The sequence below is a fragment of the Bombina bombina genome, chromosome 3, assembly GCF_027579735.1.
Source record: "Bombina bombina isolate aBomBom1 chromosome 3, aBomBom1.pri, whole genome shotgun sequence".
NCBI classification, from domain to species: domain Eukaryota; kingdom Metazoa; phylum Chordata; class Amphibia; order Anura; family Bombinatoridae; genus Bombina; species Bombina bombina.
Genome location: NC_069501.1, coordinates 826436501 through 826452546, shown reverse-complemented (window position 1 = coordinate 826452546; position 16046 = coordinate 826436501). Strand labels below are relative to the sequence as shown.

The 16046-nt window shown below is 40.6% G+C and overlaps 1 protein-coding gene across 1 annotated transcript in view; it reads left to right on the top strand.

The window, feature by feature from the left end:
- COL4A2 (collagen type IV alpha 2 chain) overlaps positions 1-9286 on the top strand; it is a 406346-nt gene extending 397060 nt beyond the window's left edge. Inside the window, exons 47-48 of the mRNA XM_053707783.1 lie at positions 4524-4810; positions 4968-9286. Coding sequence (XP_053563758.1) covers positions 4524-4810; positions 4968-5222 — 542 coding nt within the window. The 3' untranslated portion in view covers positions 5223-9286. The remainder of the gene's footprint in view (positions 1-4523; positions 4811-4967) is intronic.
- Positions 9287-16046: the final 6760 nt, after the last annotated feature.

Here is a 16046-nt window from a genome sequence, read left to right as displayed (position 1 = left end):
GATGTTAGATCACGAATGAGGGAACACCTTTCCACTATACGTGTTGGCAAAGCAAGCACCCCGTTGGTGAATCACTTTGCAGTAGTACATAACCAAGATCTTACCTGCTTCTCCTGGCAACCCATTGACATGATCCCCTACCCTAAGAGAGGAGGTGATAGGGATTTGATGTTGGGGAAAAGAGAGATGCTGTGGATCTTCAAACTAGAGACTAGAGTCCCCCATGGACTTAACTCCGAATTTGACCTCATCAACTATTGGGAGTAGGGGTTAGACTGTCCTAGATGAGGGGAACCATAGCGCCTAAAGCCCTTAAATAACAACATAAAAAACAACATCAATACTAATACTAACATGTGTCATGATGTCTGTGTTCACACTGTAATATGTTTGTGCACACATGTACATCAACATTTCCCTTTAATTACACAACTATACTACTAACTATACTTGGTGTTGTATATGAGTATGTACTTTGTATAATCCACCTCATGACTTTTATTAACAGGTTGAAACAATTGGATGTCCATTGATTCTTATTGGGGTATTATATTATATATATTTATTGTTTAATTGAGGTTAGGATGGTTGAATATACAACTATATATATATACATTTTTCCTTGGATTAAGATATCCATGGGAGCATATGTAGGATTATTGCCTAGCTGTTTACGACTCCTTATCATCATATATGTACTATATATACCCCTATTTGCTATGGTCTGTCTATTTACCAATTCTTAAATCTGAATTATATCATTGATATGTAGTATACATTACATTTTGTTTAACATGATCACTGCATTGTACTTTATATTTTTTATATTCTTTGTATCAGGACTGTGGCCAGTAACAGGCACCTTAAATGTAATTAGCACTTTAAGAGGAGTGACTTTGTTTTAAACTCCCCTTTGTTTTACTGACGTCACTTTAATCAATATGTGTATAAATTGCACCTGGAGTAGGCTCACCTATGCTATGATTACGGCTTACAGCCGAAACGCGTAAGCAAGCCTATCCCTTGGTGCTTATGTGTGCGCTCTGAACATACACTTTTTGCTCTTTGACCATCTGTTTTTAAAGATTTTTTTCTAATAAAGGACTTTTATTTCACTGAACTTCAGCCGTCCGCTTTTGCTTTTTTACTGTGGTAAGGTTTTTTATAGCCTGATACTAGCGGAACGGCTCCCTGCCAAGTCCCTTCTCCACTGCGATGAATAGGCTCCTGGACTGAGAGGAATTTTGGTAGTTTCCTACAATACATAATACGCTATATATATGGAACTTGGATTTGCCCCTCTTGTGAGAATCGGAGTGGTTTGAACATTGCATTATAAGCCTTTGACCATTACAACTCACAGCAATTCATCTGTCCGGGAAGGATCCCCTGTGACATCAGAATACAGCGAAAGAAGCTGTCATCTTTACTGCATCCAAGTGATACACCCCCTGCCACCTGGATTGGCCCTCTGATTGGAGCAGTGTGAGAGATTGATCCGTGACGTATTGACGTCAGTGTGTAGACAACACGCCTCCCGACCTGGTTTGGGAGCCGATCGAAGTCACCACTGCTACACAGCCTGGTCCTGTGGATTCCTATTCGATTGAGGTACGGAGTGCCCGGAACTTGCAGTAAGTCTATGCGGACTCTTGCTTAGGTGGTGAGACACCTTTTTCTGCTGTTAAGGAGTTACTACTGTCTACCTTTCTGAGTGTGAAGTATTATCCTGCGGGAAACTACATATAGATGGTCGGTCCTAATAACATCCTATTCACACTAAGGAAAGTCACCCCTCTCTCCAGTGTGCACTATAGGGTAAACGTATACCCATAGTCTCAGAGCCAGGACTTTAATTCATTTATTTATTCATTTTTCAGTGTGGAATCCACCCACTCTCTCTTTGCTGGTTTTGTAATTTTTAAATGTGCCTCAACTGGCCCAAAAAAATGTGTAGTTTCTTTAAAGAAATAAAAAATGTTGGCATCTTATTTTTTTAAAATAAAATATAACTGAAGTAGGCAGTTTTTTTTTGGGGGGGGGTAAAGTTGGCGTGTGTGGGGTGTTAGAAAAAAAAAACGCACTGAAAAGTGTCTTTGCATAGTGGTCTATGGGAACTGTGTGTTCTCAATAAATTAATATATAGATAGATAGATAGATAGATAGATAGATAGATAGATAGATAGATAGATTTAGACAGTGTGCACTCCTGAACTCCATGTACAATAACCCCGGGTGCAGCAAAAATGGCTGTATACAAAATCAATGGAAGCACACTCCAAAGGAATTTTTCACGAACAAACTTCACTTTAAAGTGCGCTTCCATTGATTTATATATATATATATATATATATATATATATATATATACAGTCGTATGCAGGGCTTGGATTTTCCATTAAGCAGAGTAGGCATGTGCCTACAGGCGCCTGTCTCTCTGCTCCATATGCCTTTTCTGCACACCTCTTAGGCTCTGCCCTCACTCACCATAGTAGATAATAACTTTGCACTAAACAAATATGGCCGCCACGCTGGCTGGTCCGATCAGTTTCTCCAGTGAATGCGAACAGAAAGTGTGTGGGGGTTGGTTCTTTTATGGGGAGTGACAGTGAGTGACTATTTGTGCGCTATTACAGAGCGCTCTGAGTGCACAGTGGGCATGTATCAGCTGCAACAGCAGCGGCTGTCGAAATCAAAATAACAGATTGTACAGTCAGAGGGCAGTCTTTCATATAAAATACCATAGGTATGAATATTATTGCTAAAACACAAAATGCCAGGGCTGTTGCACAGGATAAACAAACTTTAAAAAAACAACTGACCCTTGGTTGATTGTGCAGATTGCAGGCTTGGTCAGCAAAGTTTCTAAATGAAGCCCCAGTCTAGCCAACCTGCACTTTTCTTTTATAAATTTTATATATATATATATATATATATATATATATATATATATATATATATATATATATATATATAAAGTAAAAAATACTGTTTTGACTGGAATCTCATCATACTGGGCAAATACTGTCTGGAGTGTTTTGTTAAAGATCATGGACTGCCTTTTATGTTTAACAGCTGCTGTAAAACAAAAGTCATAATTCTATAAAGTTTTAGACTGTATCTATAGATTCATACATGTGAACCAGGAGCGTGTGGGGGGAGCTTTAGATTTTGGTGCCTACAGGCACCTGGGCTGTAAATCCAGCCCTGGTCGTATGCAAAAGTTTAGGCACCCCTGACAATTTCCATGATTTTCATTTATAAATAATTGGGTGTTTGGATCAGCAATTTCATTTTGATCTATCAAATAACTGAAGGACACAGTAATATTTCAGTAGTGAAATGAGGTTTATTGGATTAACAGAAAATGTGCAATATGCGTCAAAACGAAATTAGACAGGTGCATCAATTTGGGCACCCCAACAGAAATATTGCATCAATATTTAGTAGAGCCTTCTTTAGCAGAAATAACAGCCTCTAGACGCTTCCTATAGCCTGTAATGAGTGTCTGGATTCTGGATGAAGGTATTTTGGACCATTCCTCCTTGCAAAACATCTCCAGTTCAGTTAGGCTTGATGGTTGCCGAGCATGGACAGCCTGCTTCAAATCACCCCACAGATTTTCAATGATATTCAGGTCTGGGGACTGGGTTGGCCATTCCAGAACATTGTACTTGCAATTGGCCACCTTAAATACCTTTTCTCATGATTGGATGCACCTGTCTATGAAGTTAAAGGCTTAATGGGTTCACCAAACCAATTGTGTGTTCCAATTAATCAGTGCTAGGTAGTTACAGGTATTCAAATCAACAAAATGACAAAGGTGTCCAAATTTTTGCACCTGTCTAATTTCGTTTTGATGCATATTGCACATTTTCTGTTAATCCAATAAACCTCATTTCACTACTGAAATATTACTGTGTCCTTCAGTTATTTGATAGATGAAAATGAAATTGCTGATCCAAACACCCAATTATTTATAAATGAAAATCATGGAAATTGTCAGAGTGCCTAAACTTTTGCATACGACTGTATATGCTTATATGTATGTGTTACACATATTAACACAAAAATATATATTTCTAAACATATATATTTATATTTGCTGCCCATCACTGTGCGACTTACCCCCTTTGCTGCTCTAGGTCCTCATTCCGTGTCTGACAGCATGAGAACGGGGCTCCCATTGAAGCCAATAAGAGTGTGCTCTTGTGAGTGCAAAGCTTCCTGGCAATGCAAACGCGAGGTAGTGTTCGCATTGAGCTGTACTTGTAATACCAGCGCACATTAGCATGCACTGGTATTACCTGGAATTATTTCTTGCCATGAAGGTGCCAATATTTGCTTTTAATTTTATTTAATACTTAACTCCTGGCCTCTTCATCCTCCTTTGGAACTGGACATGAATATCTCTGAAGTAAAGATACTGCTTTTACAAGCAAATGTAATAAGTGTCTCTGCTCAATTGCTTTTAAAATGATTGGTTGTATAGCGTAATCTATTACCTTTTCTTTTATTTACTAGGCCTTGCAGGGTCTTGTTTACAGCGGTTCAGTACAATGCCATTCCTCTACTGCAACCCTGGAGACCTGTGTTATTATGCCAGCCGTAATGATAAATCCTACTGGCTTTCCACCACTGCATCTCTGCCAATGATGCCAGTTGTTGAAGATGAAATTAAGCCTTACATAAGTCGCTGCACTGTCTGCGAAGCTCCAGCAGTTGCTGTTGCCGTTCATAGTCAAGACACCTCCATTCCCCATTGCCCAGAAGGCTGGAGAAGTTTATGGATTGGATATTCATTTCTCATGGTATTTATGCACTTTGTAAAAAATGTAATTAATTAATAAAGGTGTTTTAAACTTAAAAAAAAAAAATTACAACATTTCAACGTTACATTTGAATATTTGATTGTCACAACTTCTACATTATAATTTTATACTAAGACAAGATCATTTTGTTTCACAGCACACCGCAGCAGGCGACGAGGGAGGCGGACAATCTCTTTCTTCTCCAGGAAGCTGTTTAGAGGACTTCAGGGCAACTCCATTTATTGAATGCAATGGTGCCCGTGGCACTTGCCACTACTTTGCAAATAAATATAGCTTCTGGCTAACTACAATTGATCGCAGTTTCCAGAGTTCCCCATCTGCCGATACTCTGAAAGCAGGGCTGATCCGAACTCACATCAGTCGGTGCCAAGTCTGTATGAAGAATTTGTAAAAGAAAAAAATATTTTCATTCCTATCTTTATGTAAAAAAAAAATAACACTAAACAAAAATTTGTATTGGTGCTCATTATTAACTTATTACCTCACAGAGTAGACATTGATATGATTTTGTTTTTTTAAATATTTGTCTGACTTTCATCTACTGGTTATTTTTACACAACATAATCTTAAAAATTATTTGATATGGCATTATAGTAGTTATTAGTAGAAAGAAAAATGTCAAAGGTAACAACATAGCACTGTATAAATCATATTTACATAAACATGTAAGAAATATGGAGTTATACATTTTTACATTCAACTAAAATATATTTATAAAACCTACATTACCACACATTGTATTATTATTAATACAGGGAGAAAGGTGGAACTAGTTTAGTGATAGCAACATATGATAGCAACAATGGGATTTATTCAATTTTTAACCCAGAACATGTATCATGTTAATGTACTTCCATTAAATCAAGAGCAAAATCAAAATGAAACTTTCAGGATTCAGATAGAGAACGCAATTTTAAAATCTATCACTAAATGGCTTTGTTCTCTTGATATCCTTTATGGAAGAGTAAACCTAGCTAGGCTTAGTGGTGTGCATGTCTTTAGCATTCTATGGCAGTGGTGTTTGTAACAATGTATAATATTGCTACAATCAGGGTTGCAAATATTGCTGCCATAGAGAACTAAAGATGTGCACTTGTGCACGCTTCTGAGCTACAACGAGACTACCTAGTATTACTCTTCAACAAAGGATACCAAAAGAAGTAAATTGAGAAGTTTTTTAAAAATGTTATCTCATTATTTTTCTATTTTAATACTCTCTTCCTAACCCAGTGGATTTTTATACGTTTGCTGTGGTTTAAGATAGGGGTTTTTAGAGACGCTATAGCTGCCCTTTTTCTGACTTACCCTGCAGGTTTTAATACTTTAACAGACTAATTGGGACGGCCAGTCAAAATGGCTGTGTGGCATCATAGTACATTAGACAATTTAACTATTTCTGTCCTAGAAGTACAAATAAAACACATATATAATCTATATGCTTACATACTGTATATTAAGAGAAATGCCATAATGTAAATTTAAAAAAAAATCTTATAAAGGAAAAAACTGTGTAAAATCATTAGTCAAGAGGTTTCCAACAATGAATTATCTTTTCTAATATAAGCTATTGTAAATGTAATAATGTGTTTAAAGCAATACATAGATTCACATTTTCATAAAAACATTAGATATTGCAGTGAATTTGCTTTCACAGTAATGTTATTGGATATATACCCTGATGTGTGGTGTCTTATTTCAGCATTCTAGCCAAAACCGTAACAAAGAACATATATTGTTCCTTGTAATATACAAAATCGCACATCACATGATGCAATAATAATTTTGTTCTTAAATGAACAAAGTACAAACTTACATTTGCTTCCCCCCAGGTGTGTGGTGATGTAACAAGATGATTAAATGTCACACAATAGAAAGTACCTTGTACACAAAGCTTTTGTGTTCTTGAATAGGTACATTCATACAATGCACAGGCGATGTGATGCAGAGCAAGTTTTTATAAAACTGTTTTTATGTAAAGAACCCAATATCGGCCTTCCATTTCAAAAGTATTTTTACTGTTCTTTTTATCTGTATGTGACTAAATATAAAACTGAAAAAAGAAATACACAATAATGATGTACATGTACTATTAAGTCTGTGTACCACAACTTAAGCAGGTAACACTCAGATTCCCTTATAATTTTTTTATTTATTTAAAAGGGACATGTTACCCAAATGTTGAAGCACTTGAAAGTGATGCAGCATAGCAGTAAAATGCTGACTAGAAAATATCACCTGGACATCTCTATGTAAAAAAGGGAGATATTTTACTTAAAAATTTCCAAAGTAGCCGCATCCCATTGTAAAAAGGACTTTAAGCAGCCAATCAGGATATTAGTCTCAGGACTTGCAAGGTAGCATGCATCTGGCATGTGCAGACACAGTCATCTTCTTTCCCTTCTCCAGTTTAAGAAGTTTACTATGAAATCTCTCTAGATTTCAGTGAAATCTCATAAGATCACAGTAAAGCTAAGCATGACCTCAGCTGATTGGCTATTGTCTTTTTTTTATAAACCCACTGGTGGGCACTAGTTGAAGGATAACTGTTCACATATAACTTACTATTGTGAGCTGAATACATTTTACATAGTGATGGTCATGTAATATTTTCTTGTCAGCTTTTTACAGTTATGTTGCTTCACTTTCAAGTTATTTAGCATATAAGTAGTATGTCCCTTTAATGTACATTATGGGTTAGATTTATGTATACATATTTATAACAATGGATTTGGTGAGAAAAACAGAAAATATATCTGTCTGTATCTTGCAGTGACAACAGCATTAAGAAAGTCTAATGAACAATGTGAAACATTTGCACAATAAAAAAATAAATAAAACAAATTATTTAATGACTAGGCCACTGTTCATATTACCCTATTCAGGGTAAATCATAGCAAAATGCAATACTCCCAGTACCCATAAGAGGGAATCTCCATTTCAAGTATTTTTACAACGAATTGTTAAGAAAACAGAACCTTGCAGAATTTGATTATACATATCATTGGCCTTCTATACCTTCTGTAAATAGTACAGCTCTGTAGCTAGCAGCAGAATATGCATCTTATGTATCATACAATATTTCTATTACAGCTATTACATTACTGAAGGAAACAGCGAAAAAACAAATATTGTATTATACTCACTGTTTGTGCTAAAATCTTATAAATAATTATAACACTGCATTTAAACATGATTATGGTACCTAAAGGTACATAATGGTTCCATTACCCAAAAATGACAAAACAAAATACAAATCAAAACTGCAAACAAATATTACTGCTTGAGCTCACAAGCAACAAATATCTAGAAATGACTTTTTGTTTTTTCACCTAATCATCACAAATAAAAGCTGCACTATCCCCATGAAACAATATAGGATGCTTGATTAACATGATTACAGACAATTACTTAGAGCTATATGTGTAAGGGTAAATGTGAAGCAATTTTGGTTTTAAATAACTGCACTGTTAGGAATCAACATTTTTTTCTCTTTTATATATGTTCTAGAATTGATTTTCTTTTGCCTTTATACATGTGTTCTCATTCTTTTCCTCTTTATAAAGTACCTTGTTGTTACAGATAAAAATAAAACATTTTTTTACATATTTAATGCATTGTTTGCCTGTACTAGAATAAACGTTCATTTTGATGTAAAAAATATTTTGTTGTACACCATCTACTTGAAATACATATGATATAAAGCACAAACTACACATATTCATTGTGATTTACTGACTCAAAATAGCTTTTTATATGAATATAGTTTGTAATAAATATACAAAATGGGACCTATGGCTTCTGTGCTGTACAAAAAAAAGACACCCAAATTATGTTTTGTTCAACACCAGGGTTAACATGACTATGCAATTTTAAAGTTATTTAAAAATCCTAAAGAGACATATATGTAATGTTCATCCTGCATTTTAGATTCAAGCTATACAAAGCAATTAATCAGTCATATATTGTGTTTAAAGGACCTCTATCCTAGATCACAGTAAGTCCTGTCAATCAAGCTAGGCCCTGGTGTAAGCACTCATGCACACACAAGGTTACTTTCCCTCGCTGGCCTTGCACAGAGACAAGCAGGCCTCATTCAGACTATTTCCTGTATGCCCAGCTTGATTGACAGGGTAGACTTTGTGATAGCAGTTACTTTCAGAAGATAAAAACTGTAAAAGGTGGTACAATTTCTAAACCAAATTTTTTTAGAATTTATAATTTTGTAGATTGTCTATATAACAGGAACATGCACTTTTTCTGTCCATTCATTTAACATATGGTCAACTATATACTTCTGACAGGTGTATGATGATGGTACAGAAACAGTTATCAACCCACAGTATTCTGCTTACAATACAGTGTTATTGCAATTACCATCTGTCGTGTGTTTTTCGAGGGTGCCAAGTTTTCTATTTTTGCTGTAATTATCATGAATAAAAACTCTTTATTTTATAATCACTGGTCTATTAATTCATATTTTATTTATTGTTTATTGGGATCTGTTTATAAAGAGAGTTGAAGCAGTCTAGTGCTTCAAGCATTTATCTGAATAGAGTTCTGTCCAGTGAGGGAAACTTGTACATATCTTGTTAAGAGAGTCACTGGTAAAACAAATGTGTGCTTCACATGGTAAATTGGTGTCTCTAAAAACCATTATAGATTACCAACCAACCTAAGGAGTGGTAAGCAGGGAAATGATTAGACCATATATTAAATGCCTAGCCTTGGAGGCCATCTATGAGTCACATGCTATAGCGCACCTCAGACCAGCCCCTGGTTTGAAGGTTATCTTTCAGTCACATTCCACATCAGATCTCAGATAAGACCCTTGGCCCTGCAGACCCTGTGTTAGCCTTATCAGATTTCACACTTTGCCCTACAGGCCCACTATTAGCCACATCAGACCTCAGATTAGACTCCTGGTCCTGTAGCCACTCTCTCAGCTACATCAGGTCTCATAGTCCAATACCAGTCACGTCAGATCTCAGATTAGATCCCTGGTTCTACAGCCAGAGCAAGTCTCAAATTAGACCCCTAGCCCTGCAACCCTTGTCAATCACATGCCACATCAGACCTCAAATTAAACCCCTGTCCCTATAGACTCTGTGTTAACCACAACAGTCTCAGATTTAACACCTTGCCCTTCAGTCACATCACCTTGGATTAGCCCCCTGGGCCTGTAGCCATTCTCTCAGTGACATTAGGTCTCAGATTAGACCCCTGGTCCTGTAGCCACTCTCTCAGCCTCATCAGATCTCAAATTAGACCCCTGGCCCTGCAGCCCATCTGTGAGTCTAAGCGGTTCTCAGATTAGATCCCTGAATTTGTAGCCCCTTATCTGAAAAACCAAGTTCAAGGGCAGCTTTTCCTTGTGGCTCCTGGTTGTTTGGCACACCATCAGCTTTGCCTCAGACACCACACACTGGGCCTAGCTATATAGGAACAGAGAAGAGGAGAGACATAAACCGGACTGCTGCAGAATTTGAATTAAAGGGACACTGAACCCAATTTTTTTATTTCGTGATTCAGATAGAGCATGCAATTTCCATCTAAAGGGGAGGAGAGTCCACTGCTTCATTCATTACTATTGGGAATTAAGAACCTGGCCACCAGGAGGAGAAAAAGACACCCCAGCCAAAGGCTTAAATACCTCCCCCACTTAACTCATTCCCCAGTCATTCTTTGCCTTTCATCACAGGAGAATGGCAGAGAAGTTCCAGAGTTTCGTAGTAGTCTCTTATGGAGGGTAGTACTCTTCGCAGTGGGACTGGAGTTTTAAGTAGTCCTGTCAGCCTCTCAGTGAGAGCCTGGATGAAAGTTAGAGTCCGGAGATGCAGGGAGTGTCTTTCTGCGAAACCATCCTGACTCATATTAACAGCTCCGCAAGCAATCAGCGTTGACGAGTTTCACTGCCTGCTTTCTACACTCAAGTCCATGTCAGGAGCGAGGCTACTAACCTGTCACACTTGAAGGGCCATGTTCCTATTCCACGGTGTAGATTCTGGTAAGATTGTTTCATTTTGTATTAATATAACATAGAAGACAGGGTCACAGTGTGGCGCCTTTTAATCTTTACAGAATCAAGGGTTAATATTCCTGGAAAGGGGATTATTGAACAGGGAGGGGTTTATACATGATATTGTTTATCGTGTCATTGCTGCATTATGTGCAAGATGAAGCTCTGGCAATGTGTGGAACTTTCAGGTTACTTGTGCGAATATTCCGCGGCCATTTTTTGGCGCGCTTTCCCTAGTGCAGGGGAGGTACTGCAGGGCCAGGTGACTGGGTGTGGCTATCTCTCCTCTGTTGATCTGTGACGCAGGAGACGTAACAGTTTCTGGAGTCCGGGTCCTAGGAGGTGGTGAGTGCCCTGGCCATTGGCGGTATAAAGGTGCCCTTTTTGTAAAGTAAGTTATTCTATCAATAGCGAGAGCTATGGAGGACTCTGATGTGTTAGAGGGCTCTCCCTCTTTAACTAAGTCTCATTCCTGTGTTTATTGTGAGGAGGTTCTGGTAGATCAGCCTGCTCAACTTTGTTCCACATTCCTTGATAAAGTCACAACATCTAAATGTAAACGGATGTCTAGTACTACTGAGCCGTCCACCTCTGAGGCTTCTTCGTCCTGTGAGGTTCCCTGCATTCATCTCCGATTGCACATGCAGCGCCCCGGTGTAATGCTCGTGGGATACTCCTCTATCAGACTGAACTTGGCCAGTAGTCTTGTTATCCCGGCATCGAGCCAGAATGATAGGGAATATCCCTGAGCAGAGAAAGTTAATGAGATGAGGAGAGCAGCACTCACCACAGGCAGGACAGTCCCCAACGGTAACAGTGGAGCAGTCCAAGGATGAATCACTAGAATAGTCAGGCAGGCAGGGCTTGGCAACAGTAAAGCAATCCAAGGGCACACCACTAGAATGGTCAAGCAGGCAGGGTTTAGCAACAGTAAAGCAGGCCAAGGATAAACCACTTGAATAGGCAGGCAGGGAGGGTTTGGCAACAGTAAAACAGTCCAGCAGAGTAAGGGTTAAGGCAGGAAGAGTAGTCAGACAGGCAGGTTCAGCAACAGCAAACAATCCAGCAGTTTAAGGGTTAAGGCAGGAAGAGTAGTCAGACAGGCAGGTTCAGCAACTACACAGGAAAGAACGATCTGTCACACCCAGGAGCACCCAGGAGCACACAAAGCAACACCTATACTTGGGCAGTTTAAATAGGCGCAGATTCGAGCCCCTGAGGTCCACACGCATCCAGAGCCGACACTGCCCCTGACAACAAGCAGAGAAGGAGACGCTGCGCCCCTAGCAATGGCTAGAGCAGTGTGGGGTGTGACATGCGGGGTCCAACTCCTTCGGGAGAGATTAATTGGCCATCAGACTTTGCAGACCAACTGGAATCGACAGTTTCGAAGGTGATCCATGCCTTACCACGTTCTGCTAAGCGCAAGCGTAGGGTGTATCATGGTGGCCCGGCCCAGGGTTTGTCCTTGCCGATGGCAGATCAAGAGGCTCTATATGAGGACGAGGCCCACTCCAACTTTTCAGAGGAGGCCCCTTCTGGGTCGGAGTCCGTGTCATCTTAACCTCCTGCTGCGGAGGAGCCTGGTTATAGGTTTAGGATAGAAAATATGCTTTTCTGCTGTGGCAGGTACTTGCTACTCTGGAGGTTCCGGAACCTAGGATCCCGGAGGAACCTGCGATTCCTAAGCTTGACAAGGTGTACGAGGACAGGGTAGTGCCTCAGACTTTCCCGGTTCCCGTTAAGATGGAGAATATTTTTAAGAATGAATGGGAGCGATTAGGGTCGTCCTTTTCTGCTTCTTCTTTTAAAAAACTGTTCCCTGTTACGGACTATCAGTTTGAGCTGTGGGTAGGGTTGCCACCTGCCCCGGTTTCACCGGGACAGTCCCGGTCTGGGACTGTATGTCCCGTGTCCCGGAACTACAGTCAAATGCCCCGGGCTAAGAGCTCCCCTGGGGCGGGCACAGCAGTGAGCGCAGATGAAAAACAAATTAGCTGGCCAAGGGAGCTTTTAGCCCGGCGGGAGGAGAGACGGAGCCTGGAGGAGCCTGCTGCTGCCTGGAGTAATACTACTCAACTGTATGTGGGAGGGAGCAAGAGGAGGGTTACTTAGACGTCCATCCGTCACTGCGCTGAGTGAGTTGTTTCCTTGGTTACAGTAGCACTACCTGTGTAAACGTCTATTGTGCTTGCTGCATACAGCGGAGGTTTAGGGTACTGGGAACCGGAGGGACGCGCTAGAAGGAACGTTGGTAAGCAGTACGTGATCTTGGTTACGTGTCTAGCAACTTGTTCCGTTCTAGAATGTTATGTACCACGGGCAGTAAACTGTTCTGAGATTCATAGTTACAGCGGCGTTTTGTATGTGTAATGAGTGTGTTGACACTTAGCACAGAGGATAATTGACGATGTTTGATTGTAGATCTGGTTGAAATACAACCAGTGAGTTTGACATGCTATAAAGTTACACACCCTCCTCAACATGCAGAAACATTAAGGGGCAGCATATGTAAGTAGCAGCCAATCATTTTTGGCAAGAGAAGAGTATGTCAATGGCAGTATAAATGTTGTATATTCACAAATACACCTACATGTATCTGAATGTAACTTTGTACCTGTTCTAAATAATTGGGAATTCATAATATTTTATTTGTTATATTCTGTAATCTTCAATAAAGATAAATAAAAACATTTTTTTTTACAAAACCTAGAGAGATCCTAGCTTACAAAATTACATCACCCATGAATTAAACAATTTATTTTCTGCAGGAATTAAACAACTAATATAATTAATATATAAATTAATATAATATAATATATATATATATATATATATATAAATAAAATGAATTTCATAATGAATTTGAGGCCGCGACAAGCCACGCCTCCAAGCCACACCCCCAAGCCACGCCCTCACCACGCCCACTTAAAAAGTGTCCAGGATTTTTTGGGGCAAAAGGTGGCAACCCTAGCTGTGGGGGACCATTCCCAAGGTGGATGGGGCTATCTCTACACTCGCGAAGTGGAAAACTATTCCCCTCGAGGATAGTTTGCCGTTTAAGGAGCCCATGGATAAAAAGCTGGAAAACATGTTGAGAAAGATGTTTCAGCACACAGGGTTTGTTTTTCAGCCAGCAGCTGCCGTTGCAGCAGTCACCAGAGCTGTGACATATTGGTGTGTATCCCTGTGTGAAATGGTCGAAGGGGAGACATCCATCGACGAGATACAGGAGAAGATTAAGGCGCTGAAGGTCGCCAATTCTTTCATCTATGATGCCAATATGCAAATTATTCGCCTGATTGCTAAGGTGTCAGTTGTTTTTGTTTTAGCACGCAGGGCTTTGTGGCTAAAATCTTGGTCTGCGGACATGACCTTTAAGTCGATGCTGTTGTCCCTGCCTTTTCAAGGAAAGATCCTGTTCGGTCCAGGATTGGATTCGATCATATCCACGGTTACGGGAGGCAAGGGAGCTTTCCTACCACAGGATAAGAAGGCTAAGCCCAAGGGATCTACTTTTTGTCCCTTTCGTGTGGACAAGGCCCAGTGCCAGCAACCCGCTGTGAAAGCGGACAAGTCCAAGGGATCTTGGAAGCCACCTCAATCTTGGAACAAGTCAAAGCAGAGCAAGAAGCCCGCCGAGACTAAATCGGCATGAAGGGGCGGCCCCCGACCAGTCTCCGGATGACGTAGGGGGCAGATTATCTCAATTCTCAAACGCATGGCTGCAGGACATTCAGGACCCCTGGGTTCTAGAAGTTGTCTCTCAGGGTTACAGGATAGGGTTCAGATCCTATCCGCCAAAGGGCAAATTCCTCCTGTCAAACCTGTCTTCAAGACCAGAGAAGAGAGAGGCCTTTCTAGAGTGTGTGAGAGATCTCGCCTCTCTCTGGGTTATTGTACCAGTGCCCCTAGCAGAGAGGGGTCTAGGGTATTATTCAAACCTTTTTGTGGTTCCAAAGAAGGAGGGCACGTTCCGCCCGATTCTGGAACTAAAGTGTTTAAACAAGTTTGGAAACTATCAGATCTATTCTGTCCTTAGTTTTCAAGAGGGACAGTTTATGACAACTGTGGATTTGAAGGATGCTTACCTTCATATGCCAATTCACAGGGACCACTTCAGGTTCATAAGATTTGCGTTTCTGGACCAACACTTCCAGTTTGTGGCCCTTCCTTTTGGTCTAGCGACGGCCCCGAGTGTCTTCACAAAGGTTCTGTGGGCACTGCTTGTAGTGGCCAGATCCAGGGGCATTGCGGTGGCACCTTACCTGGACGACATCCTAGTCCAGGCACCGTCACAGAGGATCATTTGAGGGCTCTTCTTCTGATCCAATCTCAGGAAAGAGTTCCCTAGTTCCCAGCAACAGTTCCTGGGCAGGATAATAGACTCTATGTCCATGAAGATATTTCTCACAGATCAGCGGCGCAGGAAGCTTGCGTCCACCTGTCTTGCCCTTCAGTCCTCCACAAGCCAGTCGGTGGCTCAATGTATGGAGGTGATAGGTCTCATGGTGTCAAGTATAGATGTCATCCCATTCGCCAGGTTCCATCTCAGACCTCTTCAATTGTACATGTTGAGACAGTGGAACGGTGATCATTCAGATCTATCACAGGTGATATCCATGGATGCTCAAACTCAGAACTCCCTCTCTTGGTGGACCCGTCCGGAGCAACTCTCCATGGGGACATCCTTCTTGAGACCGTCCTGGGAGATTGTGACCACGGATGCCAGTCTGACAGGATGGGGAGCTGTTTGGGGTGTCAGAATGGCACAAGGAAAGTGGTCCAGGGAGGAGTCTCTCCTTCCGATCAACATCCTAGAGCTGCAAGCAATTTACAATGCTCTGAAGGCATGGCCTTCTCTGGGGTCAGTCAGTTTCATCAGATTCCAGACCGATAACATTACCTTGGTGGCTTACATCAACCACCAGGGAGGTACGAGGAGCTTCCTCGCGATGAGGGAGGTGTCTCAGATTCTGGAGTGGGCAGAGTCCCATGACTGCTCGCTCTCAGCGATTCACATACCAGGTGTGGACAACTGTGAAGCAAACTTTCTCAACAGACAATCCATCCGGGGGAATGGTCTCTTCACTACAAGGTGTTTGCAGAGATTTGTCACAGATGGAGAACACCGGAGATAGATCTCATGGCGTCCAGACTCATGGAGGTCCAGAGATCCCCAGGCAGAACTGATAGATG